Source organism: Microcaecilia unicolor, chromosome 9 (assembly GCF_901765095.1).
Source record: "Microcaecilia unicolor chromosome 9, aMicUni1.1, whole genome shotgun sequence".
Lineage (NCBI taxonomy): Eukaryota > Metazoa > Chordata > Amphibia > Gymnophiona > Siphonopidae > Microcaecilia > Microcaecilia unicolor.
Window position 1 is genome coordinate 44,978,364 of NC_044039.1, and position 21,068 is coordinate 44,999,431.

The 21,068-nt window shown below is 48.6% G+C and overlaps 1 protein-coding gene across 1 annotated transcript in view; it reads right to left on the reverse strand.

The window, feature by feature from the left end:
• WNK1 (WNK lysine deficient protein kinase 1) overlaps positions 1–21,068 on the reverse strand; it is a 515,889-nt gene that overhangs the window by 401,798 nt on the left and 93,023 nt on the right. Inside the window, 1 exon segment of the mRNA XM_030214920.1 lies at positions 6,540–6,712. Coding sequence (XP_030070780.1) covers positions 6,540–6,712 — 173 coding nt within the window.

Below are 21,068 nucleotides of genomic sequence, written 5' to 3' on the forward strand. Positions count from 1 at the left end.
TCTCAAGACATCATACAGCAAGTCTGCCAAATAAGCCAAGCCCGATTCCAGGGCCGGCCAATCAGCCCTCAAGGAAGGATCCGAGGGGGAAGCCCGCTGCACAATCGTCAGGCACGCCCTGGCCACGTAGGAGCCACAAACTGAGGCCTGCAAACTTAAGGCAGCCACCTCGACGGACGACCTTAAGGCCGCCTCCAATCTTCTGTCTTGGGCGTCCTTTAGGGCCGTGCCATCTTCCACCGGCAACGCCATTTTCTTAGTCACCGCAGTGATTAAAGAATCCACGGTAGGCCAAAGAAAGGCTTCACGTTCACTTTCAGGCAAAGGATAGAGGCGGGACATAGCCCTAGCCACTTTGAGGCTCGCTTCCGGGACATCCCATTGAGCCGAAATTAAGGTGTGCATGGCATCATGCACGTGGAAGGTTCTAGGCGGGCACTTCGTCCCCAGCATAATGGCGGAGCCAACAGGGGCTGAGGGAGAGACGTCCTCCGGAGAGGAAATCTTTAAAATGCTCTTGGCCTGCATTAACAGGTTGGGCAAATCCTCTGAGCGAAAGATCCGTGCTGCAGAGGGGTCATCCGCTCCATCCGAGCGGGAATCCGTCTCCTCCAAGGAATCCCCAAAGGACCGTTGGGAGAACTCAGATATGCTGCCCTCATCTACATCAGAGGAAACAGCGTCCTCTAAGGCCTGGGAATCCACCCGAGGGCGTTTACTTCCGGGGGCCTCAACCCCTTTATCGGACAAGGGAGAAGGGGCAGCGTTCTGCATAAGGAAGGCCTGATGCAGCAGCAAAATAAACTCGGGGGAGAAACCCCCCAGACTGTGCACTTCAGCAGCCTGGGCCACAGCCCTAGACGCACCCTCAACCAGCGCTCGTAAGAGCGGGGGAGAAACATGCTGCGCATCCAAGATGGCGTCCGGCGCGACACTCCGCGAAGGAGCCGCGCGGGAAGAACGGCGCCTAACTTTAGCCGCTTTTTTGCCGTCACCCAAATCAAGGGCGGCCATGGCATGAACGTCTCCCAGTTCAAGGGCGGCCCAAGAAGAAGCCGTCCGAGCAGAGTGGCCGGCCAAGATGGCGGAGGCGAGCAGCGGGGGATGGGCGTTTATGGCGGGAAAAAACCGCCGCACCGGAGGAAGACCCGGGACACTGACCGGCCTCCGAACTGACACTCAACAAGGGCGAATCAGACTTTAATACCCCCGCATCCCCGCTAGGAGCGCACACGCGGTCCGGGGCGTGATTCTTCACGCCCTCGCCCTCCGACGCCATAGGCCACGTGGAGATCAATCGGGGAACCCCCTGCCCGCTATAAAAAAGGTAAAAATTACCTGCTTCTCGCTCCGAGCTGTAACGACCTGGTGTCCCAGTGAGTAGCTGCAATAAACGTTTAAATAAACGTCGAAATAAACGCCTTTAAGGACGTCCAAAATTTTTTTTTTTTTTTTTTTTAACGGAGCCAGGGGGAGGGGGGAGAAAAGGAGGGACCTGGCGCCACCAGGTTTGCACTTGCTCAAGAAGAGCCCTCAACCCCAGGCACTCAACAAAACCTAAAAATTAGGCTTGGAGGCCTAGCCAGAGCTGCTGCTGTGTGTGACCACCACCTGCTGAGATAGAGAACATACTGAGGAGTTTCCGGCAGCACATGACCACATATAGGGAGGCAAAAGGATTGCTCTCTATCTCCACCTGCTGGTAGATGGACACAACCCACCAGTCTATGGATTGATCAGCATGATGATATGGAAAGGGTAGTTAGTGGGGTTCCCCAGGGCTCTGTGCTGGGACCGCTGCTTTTTAACATATTTATAAATGACCTAGAGATGGGAGTAACTAGTGAGGTAATTAAATTTGCTGATGACACAAGGTTATTCAAAGTCGTTAAATCGCATCTAAATGGCAGATGACGTTTAATGTGAGCAAAGCAAAGTGATGCATGTGGGAAAGAGGAACCCGAATTATAGCTATGTCATGTAAGGTTCCACGTTAGGAGTCACAGACCAAGAAACGGATCTAGGTGTCATCATTGATACGTCGAAACCTTCTGCTCAGTGTGCTGCTGCTGCTGCTAAGAAAGCAAATAGAACGTTAGGTATTATTAGGAAAGGAATGGAAAGCAAAAATGAGGATGTTATAATGCCTTTGTATTGCTCCATGGTGCGACTGCACCTCGAATATTGTGTTCAATTCTGGTCACCGCATCTCAAAAAAGATATAGTGGAATTAGAAAAAGTGCAGAGAAGGGCGTCGAAAATGATAAAGGGGATGTGACGACTTCCCTATAAGGAAAGGCTAAAGCGGCTAGGGCTCTTCAGCTTGGAGAAAAGGCGCCTGAGGGGAGATATGATAGAGGTCTATAAAATAATGAGCGGAGTTGAATGGGTAGATGTGAAACCTTTGTTCACGCTTTCCAAAAATACTAGAACTAGGGGCATGCGATGAAGCTACAATGTAGTAAATTTAAAATGAATCTGAGAAAATTTTTCTTCACTCCACATGTAATTAAACTCTGGAATTCGTTGCCAGAGAATGTGTTAAAGGAGGTTAGCTTAGCGGAGTTTTAAAAAGGTTTGGACGGCTTCCTAAAGGAAAAGTCCATAGACCATTATTAAATGGATTTGGGGAAAATCCACTATTTCTGGGATAAGCAGTATAAAATGTTCTGTACATTTTTGGGATCTTGCCGGGTATTTGTGACCTGGATTGGCCACTGTTGCAAACAGGATGCTGGGCTCGATGGACTTTTGGTCTTTCCCAGTATGGCAATACTTGTGTACTTATTTTGTACCAGGGGCAATGGAGGGTTAAGTGACTTGCCCAGAGTCACACGGAGCTGCAGTGGGAATCGAACTCAGTTCCCCAGGATCAAAGTCCACTGCACTAACCACTAGGCTACTCCTCCACTCCATAAAATGATTTTTTTCTATCATTGTTGTCTAGTGACTTTGTTCTTCTGATCATGCTGGTCCCAGATTCTGATTCTGTGCTTTCTACCTGTTCTCTTAACTCGTTTCCAGGGCTTCCTTTCCAGGTATTTCTTTACTTTCCTCCTTTCTTCTTCATTTCTTGCCCTACATCTATAGTAAAAGCTGGGGCCTCCATGGAATTGACTGTATTGCCCCCAGTTTTCATCTTGTGAGGCTTACAGTTGGGCCTTGTGGGGCCCTTCCATAGGGGGTGCAAGTTCCCATCATCCCCCTCGACTGTCCTTGCACCCTCTGGGATGCTTTCCCTGGGTTCCCTGCAGCTCCAGGCAAACAAATTTAGCTGGGTTTACATGATTTCCATGGCGTTCCTCAGATCAATCCAGAGTCTTTTGGATTTATGTCCATCCATGAGCAGGTGGAGATAGAGAACAGAGCTCTGCCATATAGGGACCCTGGCAGCAGCCTTGCTTCCAGTATTCTCTCTAGCAGGTGATTGGACATACTCTGGCAGCTGCAGGTTGATTTCAGATTCCTGGCCTTTGTGACAGTTCAGTTGAGCGGTGGGGTTGAGTGGGTCCATATGGCTAGATAGCTCCCCCTTCTCCCCTTCACCCTTCTCCCTCCTGTGTGCTCCCTTGTTTAAAAAAAAAAAAAAAGCAGCAGCAAAAAACCAAACAAACCAAGAAGGATTTGGTGGCAAAGGACTTTGGTAGGGGAGAGACCCTGTGTACTCGGTATATTGGAGACTGACTTTTGCAGGCAGGAAGTGCTGCTCTGCCTTTGCTGCGATTTCCCCCTGAGGTGGTGAGTAGTGTGCCTCGGGGTTGTGAACAGCATGTCTGTGCTGGCAGAAGTGGTAAAACGATGCTCCTGGTGTGAGCCGGAGAGTAGCATCATGTCTGTGTGGCTTGCTCCTCCGTGTCTCCCTTACCTAATTCTCCAGCCCCCACACCGGGAGCAGCGCTTAGCTGCCTCAGAAGGCACTGACATGCTCCACAAACACATGCCCATCAAACAGACTTGGCAGCCCGTCTAGCTCCTCCGTATGATTAAACAAAAACAAAGTCTCTTAGAGATGCTTACCTTTTTTTTTTTTTTTTCTTTAACTCAGGAGAGAAAGGCAACACCCTATCAGGCCCACAGCCCCGGGCGACGGAGGAAAGGTAGGGGGAGACCAGGAGGGACCTGGCACCACCAGGTGTACACCAGAAGCTACAAACAGCCACTCAACCCCTGACTGTGCTAAACTAGCCCAAAGGACACAAGTAGCCAGATCAAACCAGAGCTGCAAGGAGATGTCCCTCCACCTTCTAGATAGAGAGAATACTGAGGTTACAGGTCCACATATAGCAAACCTCGGAGGTTCTCTCTATCTCCAACTGCTGGTAGAGGGACACAACCAGTGGTGTGCTGGAGCCGGCTTGCTCCGGCTCGCAAGAGCCGCTTGTTAAATTTTGACAGCTCTTGCGAGCCGGTTGTTGTTCGGGGCGAGCCAGCTCCATTGCAGGAGGTAAGCATGGCAGGAAGGCACCATGATTACCTCCCCTCCCGCTCCCAAACATGCCCAGCGATTGCCCTTCGCCCCCAACCGTCCCCTCCCGCTCCCATCCATCTTTTTTAAATACCTCCTCAACGTTGAAGTGCCATGTTAAAGCCCTGCTGCCCAAGCTTTTCCTCCGTTTGCTGCAGTTTGCGTGAACTTCGTGCCCCTGGTCGTGCCCTTAGTCCCGCCTTCTGACATATGACATCATACTTCAGAAGGCGGGACTAAGGGCACAAAGTTCACGTGAACTGCAGCAAACAGGGAGGAAAAGCTTGGGCAGCAGGGCTTTAACGCGGCGCTTCAACTGCGAGGAGGTATTTAAAAAAGATAGATGGGAGCGGGAGGGGACGGTTGGGGAGAAGGACAATCACTGGGCATGTTTGGGAGCGGGTGGGGAGGGCAGGGGAGGGAGGAGAATCGCTGGACATGGATGGGAGTGAAATGGGAGCAGGAGGGCAGGGAGGAGAATCGCTGGACATGGATGGGAGCGGGAGGGGAGGGCAGGGGAGGGAAGAGAATCGCTGGACATGGATGGGAGCGGGAGGGGAGGGCAGGGGAGGGAAGAGAATCGCTGGACATGGATGGGAGCGGGAGGGAAGAGCAGAGGAGGGAGGAGAGAGCAGAGGAGGGAGGAGAGGGCAGGGGAGGGAGGAGAATCGCTGGGCATGGATGGGTAGAGGGGGGCAGGGGAGAGAAAACAATTGCTGGGCATGGATGGATAGAGGGGGGCAGAGGAGAGAAGACAATTGCTGGGCATGGAGGCAGGGGAGAGAAGAGAATTGCTGGGTATGGATGGATAGAGGACAGGGGAGAGAGGAGAGTTTCAGGACATGGATGGAGGGGTGGGAAGGGAGAGGGAACAAATGCTGGACATAGAGGGAAGACAGAGGAAGGAGATTAGATGAGGGAAAAGGAAGTGAGGAGAGAAACTGCACAAGGATGGAGAAAATAGGCAGAAGCTGGATCCACTGTACAGTCAAGTCCGCGGAGGACCAGAAATGAAGAAGAAAGGAGGAAAGAAAAGAAATAAATGGAAAGGAAGCCCTAGAAACGGAGTCAAGGGAACAGATAGAGAGCAGCAGAATCAGATACTGGGCCAGCATGATCAGAGAAACAAAGTCACCAGACAACAAAGGTAGAAAAAAATAATTTTATTTTCATTATAGTGTTTGGAATATGTCCACTTTGACAATCAGGTGCTGAACGTTAAAAGTTTATATTTATTTACTTATTTATGGCATTTTATCCTATATTAAACATGAATTAGATTGGAACCTGGGATCATTTTTTTTTCCTGGAGAGAGTAATGTATTGCCCCCCCCCTATAGCCAGCTCTGCAATTTGGGGGGGGGGGGGGGGGGGCGCAGAGGTGGACCGGGGAGAGAGCCTGTTAAAAATTTACCAGCACACCACTGGACACAACCCGCAAGTCTCTGGATTGATCTGTGGGATGCTATGGAATTACTATGTTACATTCTGAAGTGGAGGGGAGCAGGTAATTGCCTGCACAGTTAAGTTTCAGTGTTGCTCTGTGGCTGCCCAATACTTATGATAGTTTTCAACTACTACTACTACTACTTATTTCTATAGCGCTACAAGGCATACCTTTTACTCTACAGTTTAGTATAGATTCACATTAAATCCCAATCTGAATAGCAGATGCCTGAATTCCCTCCCAGTTAGCAGTGATGACTAGCAATCAGATTTGCTTTTAAATGTAAAATTTCAGCCTAGGGTGGGAACTGACAAATCACTTAGGCTAGAATGTATCTTCCAAACAGCAATCAATCCTAAGCCTTTACTGTTCCCCAAGTCAAGCACTTGCTGGGGTAAACCTAAGAAAAACCAAGAAACTTTCTTTGCTTACAAACTCAAGACAGGTGATTAATCAGCCTAAGCTTCTAGCCCTATGACAATCCTCCCAACCCTGCTCAAGTGCCTTTTGTACAATAAGAATCACTACCAGTATCCGACACCAAGTTCATCACCAGTGCACAAAGCACTGTAGCTGGTCCACTTAGCAACCCCATCAGTGATGTTATACATGCTACAGTTTACTTACGTTTTCAATGTTCCAGATGTCATTAGTTCTGTCACCAGGACAATACATTTCTTTCCCTTCAGCGTGGACTCCCATGAATCATAGAACCGAACAATGTTGGGGTGCTGAAGTCCTTTTAGCATTCCAGCCTCTTCTTTGAACCTCTGACGTTCCGACTTTGACAACTTTCGATCCTGGTGAACAGAGAACAAGGAACAACAAGAGAATATGAAACAAATGGGGAAAGTATGCAGAGAATAGCTCATAATATTCTTTCCAACTCCTGTGTGTGTGTGCATGTATGTTTGTTGCATGTATTGCACGTGTTGTGACTGTGGAGAATAGCTGGGGGTGATAGTGCAGGTTGAAGGGGGTTATTTTTGGAGGTCGGGGCAGTTTGAAGGGTCATGGAGTAGCTGCTGTAGGGTGGTTTTGGGGGATGGGAACGGTTAACGAGATTTTTTTGGATGAAGGACCCTGTGTATGTGGGGGGTGCAGCTGCAGGATAGCAGCAAGGTTGCATTTCTGCTGGGGCAGTTGTGGAAAGTGGTAGCTTTTAGGAATGGGGCAGTTTGCAAGGGAATATGAAAGCTGCAGGAAGGGGTAACTTTTGGGGATAGGGGAATCTGCAAGAGAATGAGGCACTTGTGGGGAGGGATCAAGTTTTTGGGATGGAGACATTTTCAGAGTGCTAGGGCAGTTGGGAAGTGGTGAGGGATAGTTGTAACCAAGGAGGTTTGATAACAGGAGATGGCATGATGTCAGTCTCCACCCAATGACGTTTAAATTCTCCCCATTGCAGCTGCAGCCATCTTAGTACACCCAAAACAATGAATTTGATAGAGCAACAAGGTCCACCTACTGGCTTCAGCCCCCATAATGGGTCAGATAGACTCATGATGTCTCTGGTTATGAAACCTCCATGGTGGTAACTATGGTGATGTAATTTTTTTTTCGGGGGGGGGGAGGGGGGGTTGCAGTTGTTTCTGTGGACGATAGCTGTTACAAGGAAGAGCACTTTTTCTAGATAGAGTAGTTTGCAGAGTGGTGGGGAGTTTCAGGGGGTAATTTCTGTGGAAAGGGCAGTTGTGATTGGTGGGGGCAACTGTGGTATGTAGTGGGCAGGGCAGTTTAAAGTTTTGAACAGTAGAGAATTCCAACTTTTAAACTGCCTTGCCCTGTTCTCTGCTACATTTCACCATCAACATTTTAAGCTACAGATTTTGGGGGGGCCTATTTATCTGGAAACTCTGGTCCAATTTGGCACATTATTTAAGTCAACATATCTTTTTACTGATTTTTCTTACATGCTAAGTTTCATCCCATTCTGTTAAATTTTCAGTTATTTGTCCCCCAAGACAGACATTCTTGACCCCCCCCCCCCCCCCCTTTTTGTATAAATTCTTTCCAAGTTCTGTTGGGTTCGAAATAAAAATGACTCCCAGAAGCTATTCACTTAAATGTGCACATTAAACTATGTATAATACTAGTAAAAAAGGCCCGTTTCTTAAACAAATGAAACGGGCGCTAGCAAGGCTATAGAGAGAGTGAGAGTGTGTATATGTATGTGTGTGTGTGTGTGTGTGACACAGAGAAAGTGTGTGTGTGTGTGTCTCTGTGTGTAAGAGAGTGTGCACAGGTAGGTTGAAAATGAAGAAAGAGCAGTGAAATTTTACACAGGACAGCTGAACCATATAAGGCGTTTGTGTGTCTGTGTGAGAGAGTGTGTATATGTGTGTGGGTGCGTGTGTGTGTGAGATAGAGACAGTGTAAGTGTGTGTGTGTGCGTCTGTGTGAGAGTGTGAAAGGGTAGGGTCAAAATGAAGAGACATCATTATAATTGTACATAGCACAGCACAAACATTTGAGGCAGTTCTTGCCTTATCTCCCCTGCCACCCCCTCCATACCCAATGATTCGTTCCTTGTTTTCCATCCCCTCTGTGTCCCGTATGTATGTGTGTGAGAGAGAGAGAGAGAGAGGTGCTACCAGTCCCTTTGATAGTGGCAGGTCAGTTGCTCATTATAGCCAGTTAAGAGTGAGAGTGTGTGTGTATGTGCTGGTTTTTTTCCTTCCCTCCTATGCCCTCCGTGTCCATTGTTTGTGTGGAGAGCAGAGATCTATATGGTCCTTTTAGCGTTGCTGTTGACGTCGCGTAGCAACTGTGTGCTGCTGGTTTTCATTGTTCCGCGATGTGTATTATGTCACGTTCCGTCGCTTAGTAACGGGATCGTGATGCGATTGGTTGTCATTGGTCCGCCCTCGACGTCATGACGTTTGATGCGGGGGACGGGGCCAACACTCATGGGTGAATTCCTGGTTTCACCACCATGCATTTAGAATGTTGGGACTTGTGGAGGCTTCAGAACGTTGGAGGTGCGTTTTATAGAGAGAGATAGTAAATGAAGGTAGAAGACCACCAAAATGACCCAAGTCTGCCTAGTTGACTATCATCTATTTTGGGTAGATAGCATATAAGTCTCCATAGGCAACTCAATATTAACCAACACCTCTATTTTTACCTCATCTCTAAATACTTGTTCTACAACTGCCTTGCAATATCTGTCCCAAGCATACCCAATCAATTACAGTGATAGCCTTGACAACCTCCTCTAGCAGGCCATTTCAGATCTTGCCAATGTCAAGTTTGCTTCTTACAAAGCAAAGTTACTTACCTGTAGCAGGTATTCACCGAGAACAGCAGGCTGATTGTTCTCACATGTGGGTGACGTCCACGGCAGCCCCAGGTCCGGAAAATCTTCCTAGCAACAAAGCTTGCTAGAGCCTTCGAGCGCGCGGGTGCGCGCACGGCACGTGCGCAGCCATCTTCCCGCCAGTCGCGCGAGAGTCCCACTTCAGTCAACTGAAGAAGCAAAACCAAAGAAAAGGAACAACTCCAAAGAGGAGGCAGGCGAGGCGGGTTTGTGAGAACAATAAGCCTGCTGTCCTCGGAGAACACCTGCTACAGGTAAGTAACTTTGCTTTCTCCGTGGACAAGCAGGCTGCTTGTTCTCACCCTAGCCCCCAAGCTCACTCAAAACAACAAACAGGGTCAATTGGGCCTCGCAACGGAGAGAACATAACGAAGATTGACCTACGAAGTAAACATCTAAGAGTGCAGTCTGGAACAGAATAAAATGGGCCTGGGGGGGGGGGGGGGGGGGTGGAGTTGGATTCTAAACCCCAAACAGATTCTGCAGCACCGACTGCCCGAACCGACTGTTGCATCGGCTATCCTGCTGAAGGCAGTAATGAGATGTGAATGTGTGGACTGATGACCACGTCGCAGCCTTGCAAATCTCTTCTATAGTGGCTGACTTCAAGTGGGCTACTGACGCTGCCATGGCTCTAACACTATGAGCCGTGACATGACCCTCAAGAGACAGCCCAGCTTGGGCATAAGTGAAGGAAATGCAATCTGCTAACCAACTGGAAATGGTGCGTTTTCCGACAGCCACTCCCCTTCTGTTAGGGTCGAAAGAAACAAACATTTGGGCGGATTGTCTGAAGGGGCTTGTCCACTCCACATAGAAGGCCAATGCTCTCTTGCAGTCCAATGTGTGCAACTGACGTTCAGCAGGGCGGGTATGAGGACGGGGAAAAAATGTTGGCAAGACAATTGACTGGGTCACATGGAACTCCGACACCACCTTCGGCAAGACCTTAGGGTGAGTGCGGAGAACTACTCTGTTATGATGAAATTTAGTATAGGGAGCATGGGCTACCAAGGCTTGAAGCTCACCGACTATGAGCTGAAGTAACAGCCACCAAGAAAATGACCTTTCAGGTCAAGTACTTCAGATGGCAGGAATTCAGTGGCTCAAAAGGAGCTTTCATCAGTTGGGTGAGAACGACGTTGAGATCCCATGACACCATAGGAGGTGTGACAGGGGGTTTGACAAAAGCAAACCTCTCATGAATTGAACTAAAGGCTGTCCAGAGATAGGCTTACCCTCCACACGATGATAAGCACTAATAGCACTAAGGTGAACCCTTACAGAGTTGGTCTTAAGACCAGACTCTGACAAGTGCAGAAGGTATTCAAGTAGGGTCTGTGTAGGACAAGAACAAGGATCTTGGGCCTTGCTATCACACCAGACGGCAAACCTCCTCCATTTAAAAGAGTAACACCTCTTTGTGGAATCATTTCTGGAAGCAAGCAAGCCTCGGGAGACACCCTCAACATCCAGGCCGTGAGAGCCAAAGACTGGAGGTTGGGATGCAGAAGCGCCCCCTCATTCTGAGTGTTGGAAAACACGCCAATCTCCACAGTTCTGAGGAGGATAACTCTGCCATCCTGACAAACTCCAGAACAAGAGGGAACCAAATCTGACGCGGCCAGAAAGGAACTATCAGAATCATGGTTCAACGGTCTTGCCTGAGTTTCAGCAAAGTCTTCCCCACCAGAGATATGGGAGGATATGCATACAGAAGGCCCTTCCCCCCAATGAAGGAGAAAAGCATCCAACGCTATTCTGTCATGGACCTGAAGTCTGGAACAGAAGTGAGGGACCTTGTGATTGATCTGAGTGGCAAAAAGATCCACCGAGGGGGTGCCCCACGCTCGGACGATCTTGCAGACTACTGCCATGTTCAGTGACCACTCGTGAGGTTGCATGATCCTGCTCAACTTGTCGGCCAGACTGTTTATGCCTGACAAATACGTGGCCTGGAGAAACATGCCGTGACAGCGAGCCCAAAGCCACATCTGGACAGCTTCCCGACACAGGGGGCGAGATCCGGTGCCCCCCCCCCCCCCCCCGCTTGTTGATGTAATACATGGCAACCTGATTCTCTGTCCAAATTTGAATGATTTGATTGGACAGCCAATCTCTGAAAGCCCTTAGAGCGTTCCAGACCGCTCGCAACTCCAGAAGATTGATCTGAAGACCTGTTTCCTGGAGGGACCAAAGTCCTTGAGTGTGAAGCCCATCTACATGGGCTCCCCACTCCAGGAGAAATGCATCCGTTGTCAGCACTTTTTGCGGCTGAGGAATTTGAAAAGGAAGTCCCAAGGTCAAATTGGATCGAATTGTCCACCATATCAGGGAGTTGTGAAAAGCGGTGGACAACTGGATTACATCCTCTAGATCCCCTGCAGCTTGATACCACTGGGAAGCCAGGGTCCATTGAGCTGATCTCATGTAAAGACGGGCCATGGGAGTCACATGAACTGTGGCAGCCATATGGCCCAGAAGCATCAACATCTGCCGAGCTGTAATCTGCTGAGACACTCTGGCCAAGGAAACCAGCGACAGAAGGTTGTCTTCCCTCGCTTCGGGGAGGTAGGCATGAGCCATCTGCAAGTCCAGCAGGGCTCCTATGAACTTTAGTCTCTGAACCGAAAGAAGGTGGGACTTTGGGTAATTTATGACAAACCCCAGTAGCTCCAGGAGTTGAATAGTCATCTGCATGGACTGTAGAGCTCCTGCTTCCGAGGTGTTCTTCACCAGCCAATCGTCGCGATAAGGGAACATATGCACTCCCAGCCTGCGTAGCAACACTGCAACGACTGCCAGGCATTTGGTGAACACCCGGGGCGCAGAGGCGAGCCCAAAGGGCAGTACACAATACTTTGCTATGTTGCCAGACGGAATCGAAGATACTGCCTGTGAGCTGGCAGTATCGGGATGTGTGTATAAGCATCCTTTAAGTCCAGGGAGTCGTTTTTCTGAATCATGGGAAGAAGGGTGCCCAGGGAAACCGTCCTGAACTTTTCTCGAATCAGATATTTGTTCAGGGCCCTTAGGTCTAGGATGGGACGCATCCCCCCTGTTTTCTTTTGCACAAGGGAGTACCTAGAATAGAATCCCAGCCCTTCTTGCCCCGGTGGCACGGGCTCGACCGCATTGGCGCTGAGAAGAGCGGAGAGTTCCTCTGCAAGTACCTGCCTGTGCTGGAAGCTGAAGGACTCAGCTTCCGGTGGGCAATTTGGAGGTTTGGAGATCAAATTGAGGGAGTATCCCCGCCGGACTATTTGAAGAACCAACCGATCGGAGGTTAAAAGAGGCAACCTTTGGTGAAAAAAATGCTTACCTCCCCTCAACCGGTAGATCTTCCTTTACAGGAATTTACGACACGCCTTCAGCTGCCTGACCACCTCCTGAAAAGGCTTGGCCTGCTCCGAAGGGAGCTGATCGACCAAGTCCGCCAGATGCTTCACATTATTCCACAAGTGGATGCTCGTGTAGAGCTGGTAGGACTGAATTTTGGATATGAGCATAGAGGACTGGTAGGCCTTCTTCCCAAAAGAGTCCAAAGTCCGAGCTTCTCGCCCCGGAGGCGCCGAGGCGAAATCTCTCGTACTTTTGGCTCTCTTGAGAGCGGAATCCACAACCGGAGAGTCATGAGGTAACTGGGACTTCATCAACTCCGGGTCCCCGTGAATCTGATACTGGGACTCAACCTTCTTAGGAATGGTGGGATTAGATCATGGTTTCATCCAGTTCCTGTACAATGTCTGTTTGAGGACATTACATAGAGAGATGGTGGATGACTTCTTAGGTGGCGAAGGATAGTCCAAGACCTCAAACATCTCGGCCCTGGGCTCATCTTCAGTTACCACCGGGAAGGGAATGGCCGTAGACATTTCCTGCACAAAGGACGAGAAAGAAACTCTCTGGGGGGAAACCTTTCTCTCTGGCGAAGGAGTGGGGTGAGAGGGTAGGCCACAAGACTCCTCAGAAGAGAAATATCTTGGGTCTTCCTCTGCCTCCCACGAGGCCTCTCCCTCGGTATCAGACAGGAATTCTGTGACTGCAGTCCGAAGCCGAGCCCGTCTCGATGCCGAGGAGCTATGTCCTCAATGGCGATGTCGAGAAGTCGACTCCCATGTCGGCGGCGATGAAGCTCCCTCCATCGATATCGACGGGGAGTCAACTTGGGTGGCAGCCGAGGCCGATGCCACAAGCGGCACCGACATCGGAGGCCTCACCACAGGCAGGGAGCTAGCTGCCGCATCTATCGACGGTACCGTAGGTGCAAGCACCCCCGGTACCGGAACAGACGATCGCAGCAGCCCTTCCAGGATCCCTGGAAGAATAGTTCGGAGGCGCTCGTCAAGAGTGTCCGTCGAGGAAGGCTGTGGGATCGGTGCAAGAGTTGAAGCCAGAATCTGCCGATGAGGAGGCGGTATCAGACTGTCCGGAGACCGGTGCATCGACACCTCTTGTATGGAGGGTGAGCGGTCCTCCAGGTGTCGACGCTTCACGGGTGCCGAATCCCTCGATGCCACGGAGCTCTCGGTACCATGACGAGAAGGGGACCGATGACGGTGCTTCTTCGCCTTCGCTCGAGCCACATCACCGGTACCTCTCGGTACCGACGAGAACGTGGAATCCACATGCCTCCTCAGGGTCGGGTTCGAAAGGGGTCGGTCCCGATGGGCCTGCACTGCAGGAGCCCTCGAGGCAGGTGGAGACCCACTCAATGGCTCACTGCTGCCAGCGTGAGATGGTCTCTGGACAGCCATTACCTCTGCTCCTGAGGTCGATGCACTCTCCGCTGCAGACATCGACACCGCCGCCGACCTCGGTATCGCTGTCGACATCGCCGCTGAAGTACCGGGCAAAGCTCCAAACAGAAGTTCCCGTTGCGCTTGTCTCGACGCCTGTGTCCGCTTTTTAAGGCCAAGACACAACTTACACACATCGGGGCCATGTTCGGCCCCAAGGCACTGGATACACCATGCGTGATGGTCGGTGCCTGAGATTGCCTGGTTGCACCGAGTGCGCTTCTTGAAGCCGCTGGCAATCCTCGATGTCATTGATGGAAAAATAGCAGCAGCGAAATCAAAACTTGCGATGATGCCAAAAGAAGGGCACAAAAGGGGGGGGAAAACCGTACGGGCGACCAAAAAAGGCCGCACACGCAAACGAAAGGAAACTTACTTAGGAATAAACTAAGAAATAAAGGAAAACCTTTTTTTTTTTTGGTTAGACGGAACAGCTCAAACGCGAGCTGCACACGAACGAACACGAAGAAAATCAGCGAAATAGCCGGCAAAGTGAAGGCTGCTCTTCTCCTGACGCAACAGAACTGCCGTAAAACAGCCGCTCTTGACCACGGAAAAAAGAAAACTGAAGCGGGACTCTCACGCGACAGGCAGGAAGATGGCCACACCCGCGAGCTCGAAGGCTCTAGCAAGCTTTGTTGTGAAGAACATTTTCCGGACCTGGGGCTGCCGTGGACGTCACCCACATGTGAGAACAAGCAGCCTGCTTGTCCTCGGAGAAGACCAGTACATAAGCCAATATTCTTACTACCAAGTTTTGTAATAATCCCCACAACTACCAAAATTAATAAGCTTGTTGTAGAAGAATATAGCTAACCAGGCAGTTAGGACCACATAAAAAATATTGTTACTCTTTTTGCCTGGCTAGCAATCTGGTCATCAGCACTGAATATCAGCTGGTGCCCAGATAACTTCTAGGTAGCAGCCTGATCACTTTTTTCCTCTCTTCTACTGATTTCCATCCCACTAGCAACCCCCCCCCCCCCCCCAAGCAGCCCCCCTTCCTTAACCCCCACCCCCGGTCTACTTTAAGACTCCTACTGGAGTATGAGAGTAGGTCAAGCAGAAGCAAACCCCAACTGCTTAAAATGATGGACTGGACCTACACAAATAATCTCATGATATTACCACTAGGGACAGTTGGGTGGCACCTGAAAGAGCCCAGTGTGGATGCTGACCAGCAAGAAGATTGTAAAAGTTTCTAACAGTATCCCATCACATTTGCGTTGATGCCTTCCAGTCCGACACAAAGCGCGGGTCCCTCGGGCTTATAATTTAGCTAAAGAATTCAACTTCAAGGGGAGGTGGAAGGGTCTGTGAGGATCCACAGTTGAGTAACTTCACTTTCTCTGAGGACAAGCAGGTCAGTATTCTCACAGCCGGGAATCCCTAGCTACCAGGCTCACCAAAAATGATGCTAGGACAATAGGGAACCAAAACGTTGAGGCCCTGAAGTCAATCAACTTGAAAACTATACACATTCTAGTTGTGAAGGTGCAGCCTGGAACAGAACAAAACTGAGCCTAGGGGGGTGGAGTTGGTTTCTAGACACCAAACAAATTCTACAGAACTGTCTACAAACCGGCTATCACATCCTGCTCAAGACAGTAATAAGATGTGAATGTGTGGACAGAAGACCATGTCACAGCTTTGCAGATCTCCTCTATAAAGGCTGACTTCAGGTGGGCTACCGACATCACCATGGCTCTCTGACATTATGAGCTTTGACGTGACCCTTGAGAGTCAGCCCAGCCATAAGTAAAGGAGATACAATCTGCTAGCAGATTAAAAATTGTGCATTTGCTGATGGTAACCCCATCCATTTTAGGTCAAAAGAAACAAAAGGCTGAGTGGACTGTCTATGAGTTTTAGTCCACTCCAGGTAGAAGGCTAAGCCTCACTTGCAATCTAAGGTATGCAAGTACACTCACCAACCAAGCTGGGCATGTGGTTTTGGGAAAAATGTTGGTAACAACTGACTAAGATGGAATTCAGACACTATCTTAGGAACTGAGGGTGCATACAGTTATGATGAAACTTAGCTTGAAAATCAACTCTGCAAGCTGAAGTGACCACCTCCAAAAACACAGATCAAATACTTCAGATGACAGGAATCAAGTGGCTCGAAAGGAGCTTTCATCATCTGGGTGAGGACAATGTTGAGATCGAATGACACAGTGGAAGGTCTGATTGGGGGAGAGGGACTCTGACAGCAAACCTCTCATGAGGTGAAGAGGTTGTACTGAAATAGTGCTTATCAATGTGTGGGGAGGTAAGGCCAATTGTGCTGAGGTGAACCCTTACACAGTTGGTTTTCAAACCATAATCAGATATCCAAGCAGTTTTTATGCATGGGTTCAATCGCATAAGGGATGAGATTTCCTCTACAAGTACCTGCTTGTGCTGAGAGCTGATGTAAGATGCTCTCAGTGGGCAATGTGGTGATTTCTGACATCAATGTAGTGCATAACCAAGGCAGATTATTTGAAGAACCCACCAGAGGTTACAAGGGGCCATCTTTGATGGAAAAAAATTCAGCCTCCCTGCCACCTGTAGGCCACCCAGGACAATTATTTGTACTGTGGCTATGCACTCCTAGAGCAAGTCAAAAGCTTATCCCCTGCTTTGACTGAGGAGCTGGCTGGGAATTCTGTGGTCAGGACCAATGAGGCTGAGAACACTAGGCCTCAGGGTTCTGGGCAGAGTGAGAAGGCAGTGGAAACCTACGCCTATGAGAGTAGTAGGGATGCCATCTAGGCCCACTTGTAAATCTTCTAGAAAGAAGAGGAGGCTGCAGGTGGTTACAGAGACAGGGACTGGATGATATCTGTATGTTTCTCGATAAGGTCAGCAACCTCCTCCAGCTACCTCCTCCAGCTTGTCCCGCAAAAGATCGTCTCCTTGGCAAGGTATGTCTGGCCAACCTCTCCTGAACTGCTGACTCTAGGTCAGAGACACGCATCCCTACTCTCATGACAGAGAGTCTGAACACAATATTAAATGAATCAAAAATGCCGTAAGCCAAACACTTTCTGCACTCCCATTGCGTTTTGTCCAACTGGCAAAGCTGTGCAGCCTACTCCTGAGAAAGAGAATCATATACAGCTGGTAGGACTAGATGAGAGCAATAAGCATTGAGGCCTGAAAAGTCTTCCTCCCAAACAAGTCTAGTGTCTCAGCCTCTCTACTTGTTGGGAGCTGAGGCATGAGTCCTGGAACTCCTTGTTCATTTGAGGGTGGATTCAACAACCAAAGTGTGGTGAGGCAGCTGGGCCCTCTCAAATCTGGGAGCCTTCTGGATACGATACTGCATATCCACCTTCTTTGGTGCAACCTGCACTGAAAGGAGAGATTCTCAGTTCTTCACTGGTGCATCTTTAAGGATAGAGTGCAATGGTACTGTGACCCCTTCTTTAGGAGGCGACTCAGTCCAGAACAGATAACATTTCTGCCCTGGGTTCCTCCTCCATCTCCAAATTAAATGGGATGGCCGAAGCCATTTCCTCGACGAAACTGGTGAAAAGAGACCCTCAGGTGAAGATTACATCTTTCAGGTGGGGAGGGATCAGAAGAGTGCTGAGGTGCAGTTCTACCTTCAGACTCCAGGGAAGCTTCCTCCCCAGACATCGAGAGCAGTGCTGCACGGATTGATGTCAACATCAATACCCTTCGAGGCACCGATACTGAGGATCTCCCCACAGGCATGGATGGTGCCTCAGGAAGAATGTGGGGCTCATCTGCAGTCAGCGCAAGCACCCTCGATGCCTGAGCAGATTGCAACTGCAGTATCGCGTCAACTCTGCCATGTTTTCTATTGGATCAAAGGTTTTCTAGATCGATCATAGCTAGTGAAAATGCATGGGGAAATGGCGGAGCCATAGAGAGCTAGTTGTGGGGTCCCTCAGGGCTTCCCATTGTCTCCTATGCTGTTTAATATGTTGATGCAAACATTAGCAAAAAGTCTAGAGAACTCAAAGATCTAATCCTTTATATATACAGATAACGTTACTATGGTATTGCCTTTCACAACTGGCAACATAGGACATGAATCTACTCTGTGTTTCTTTAGATTTAGTCAATTCATATGAAGTTACAAGTTAATAATTTTCAGATAAAACTGGATGTCTCTTCCAGACTTCTGGGAATTGGGGTAGATAGTCTATTATTTTTAGGAAGTTCATAAGGTGGTAAGAGATTCTTTTCCGTTAACGAAATTAAGAATTACTCAGAATTTTTTTTTTATTTGTCTGTTTTTAGATTGTTGGTTCAGATTTTGATACTTTCAAAACTGGACTATTGTAACTATTTATATTGGTGGCACAAAGTTGCTGAAGTCTAAATTACAATGAGTACAGAGTGCAGTGGGGCAAGAGTTATTTTTGAGCCAGAGAAATAGGATCATATTACTCCTTTGTTATTCCGTTTGCATTGGTTACCATTGGAGGCACGATTTATTTATTTATAACATTTATATCCCACAATATTCCCGCCCATGGGCAGGCTCAGTGTGGCGTACAGTACTTAATAAGCAAACCATAACACAATAGCACAAAGTACAGTGGACAGGGTCACAGGAGGGAGAAAGAGATGACTGATGAGGGAAGAGGAAGAGAGGGTGGGTGATTGGGTATCACAGAGTGAGCTGTGGGCTAAATGGCTGCGGCCCCTGCAGGACTCGTGGCAAACGCTCTGCCAAAAAGGAAGGTCTTGAGACGCTTCTTAAAGGTCGGGTGATCCGAAGTGATTTTGATCTCACGAGGCAGCCTGTTCCACAGTTGAGTGCTGAGATAAAGAAAAGAGGAGCCATAGGTGGCCTTATATTTGAGGCCACGGGAAGCAGGGTAATGGAGAGTGAGGTACGAGCAGGCCGATCTGCAGGAGTTTCTGGGCGGTAGGTTAACAAGAGGGTCCATATAGGAAGGGGCATCTCCATAGATAATTTTGTGCACCAATGCACAGGTCTAGATTTCAATTTAAGGTATCAGTTTTGATCTATCCAAGAATTGTATGAATCGACTCCTGCTTATTTACCTGTTCATCTTGTTTTTCTAAACGATTTTACTTCTAGATCTACGAGAAATCAATTTTTACTAAAATTTCCCACATTTCGCCATATGACGAGGATTTTTCAATTTACTTTTTCCTATCAGGCTGCACAGTTTCAGAATTCTCTTCCTTTTCTTCTAAGAATTTGTGGTTATCTTCAGTTTAGGAAAGCTCTTAAGACATTTTAAGAAATTGTATTAATTTGTGGTAATGGTGTATTTTTTGAAAATTACTGTATAATTTGTTTTAAATATTGTAATTCCTGATGTTTGCTCAGCTTTTGTTTGTTACCCACAGTGAACTTTTGGTATTTTGCAGTTTATAAGACTATAATAATAATAATAACAATAACAACTACTACTACTACTACTCCTTGTGCATGGCTCATTACTGCTCATCAAAGGAAGGCATCGGCAAAGGCAGGGGAGCCGGGACAGAGACAACCTGTGATGATGTCTGTGCCAAACTGGAGGCGGGTACCTGGCTGCTTGAGACTTGCACACCTGCACCTCAACAAAAGGAGGGGGGAACGCTTCTCGAGTTCCAGGCACCATGCTTCGGAGAGGATCGATGCTTATGCTTCTTGGGCTTCCTCTAACACTCAGCATTGCGGACTTTCCGGTGCCAATGAGGATATTGAACTCATATGCACTCTTGTGTCGGGTCTGATGCTGACCGGTCCCAAGGCCTACTTTCAGGTGGAGTCTTCCTCAATGCCGGTGTACTCCCAGTGGTTGTTGAAGTCTTAGCAGCCATCGAGGTTGATGCTTTCTGTGCTGATATCGATGGATTGGCATTCAAGGAGCCAAAATATCTCCGTTGCATTTTTAAACAGACAGAACAAGAGTTACGGTCATGGCTAGTTCCAAGGCACCCAATGCACCAAGAATGCGGGTCAGTTACCGAAATCAACCGATTACATTGGGCGCACCATTTGAAGCCCCTGGGGGTCTTCTTGGACATCGAGAAAGAATTGTGGCCAAATTACATTCCTTAATTGTGAACCTCAAAAAGGGGTAACTATCAAAATGAGGTCAGCGCTGCGGCCTAAGCAGACCTAGCAATTTTTGAAAAAGAAAATTAAAAGCCAGAAAAACAAAATTTTTTATAACAGGAACAAGGTAGGATAAAACAAAACAAAAATAAAGCAAGAATACCTGAACAGGAAGATACTGTGAAGAAGAAATTCACACAGTGAGAACACAATGATGCGTCCTCCCTGCTTCACAGAAAAACAAAAGCAGAGACCCATGCAAATGCCATTAGGTGAGAAGGCACCAGTGCATGCACAGTGGGACATTGTTAGAAACTTCTACAATCTTCTTGTTAGTCAGCATCCACATTGGGCTCCATTGGATGACATCGTCCAACTGTGAGAATACAACTGGCCTGCTTGTCCTTGGAGAAAAACTGATATTCAGCCTGCTACTAAGTTAGCTAACTGGGTGTTCTGTCCTCCGACAGCCTCGCACTAGTTTATACCATGATCCTAAAATGTGTGTGATGCTTTTACTGTTATTCTCAGTTCTAAGGACTATCATTGCTGCAGTTTCTCACTGCAGAGATACATGAGCAATGCACTATGGGTAATGTAGTTCACAGGCAGTGCAACCACACTTGCTTGACTGTGTAAGAACTGTTACCACTGGTTGTGAGGTTGCCCAGACCTCCTCTCTCTCTCTGCCAAGCTTGGCTCTTTCGTCTTCCTGCTATCATTTCCTGGTCATTCTCACTATCTCTGTCCTGGGAGGTCAGCCAGGTATGACCTTTCCCTCCAATCGAGAGCCGTCCTCTAGGACCACCCCTTGCTACCCAATGGCAGGCTCTGTCACCATTGGTCTCTATCTGCTCCTCCCTGAACCCATGTGAAGCCTCATCACCTCTTTGTCCCTTGAGCCATGAGGCATTCCCACCACCTAGCCAGAGACATGGAGCATGTACCATCCTATTCCTGACAACTCTGTCCTGCTGAAACTCCCTGTAACGAACCTG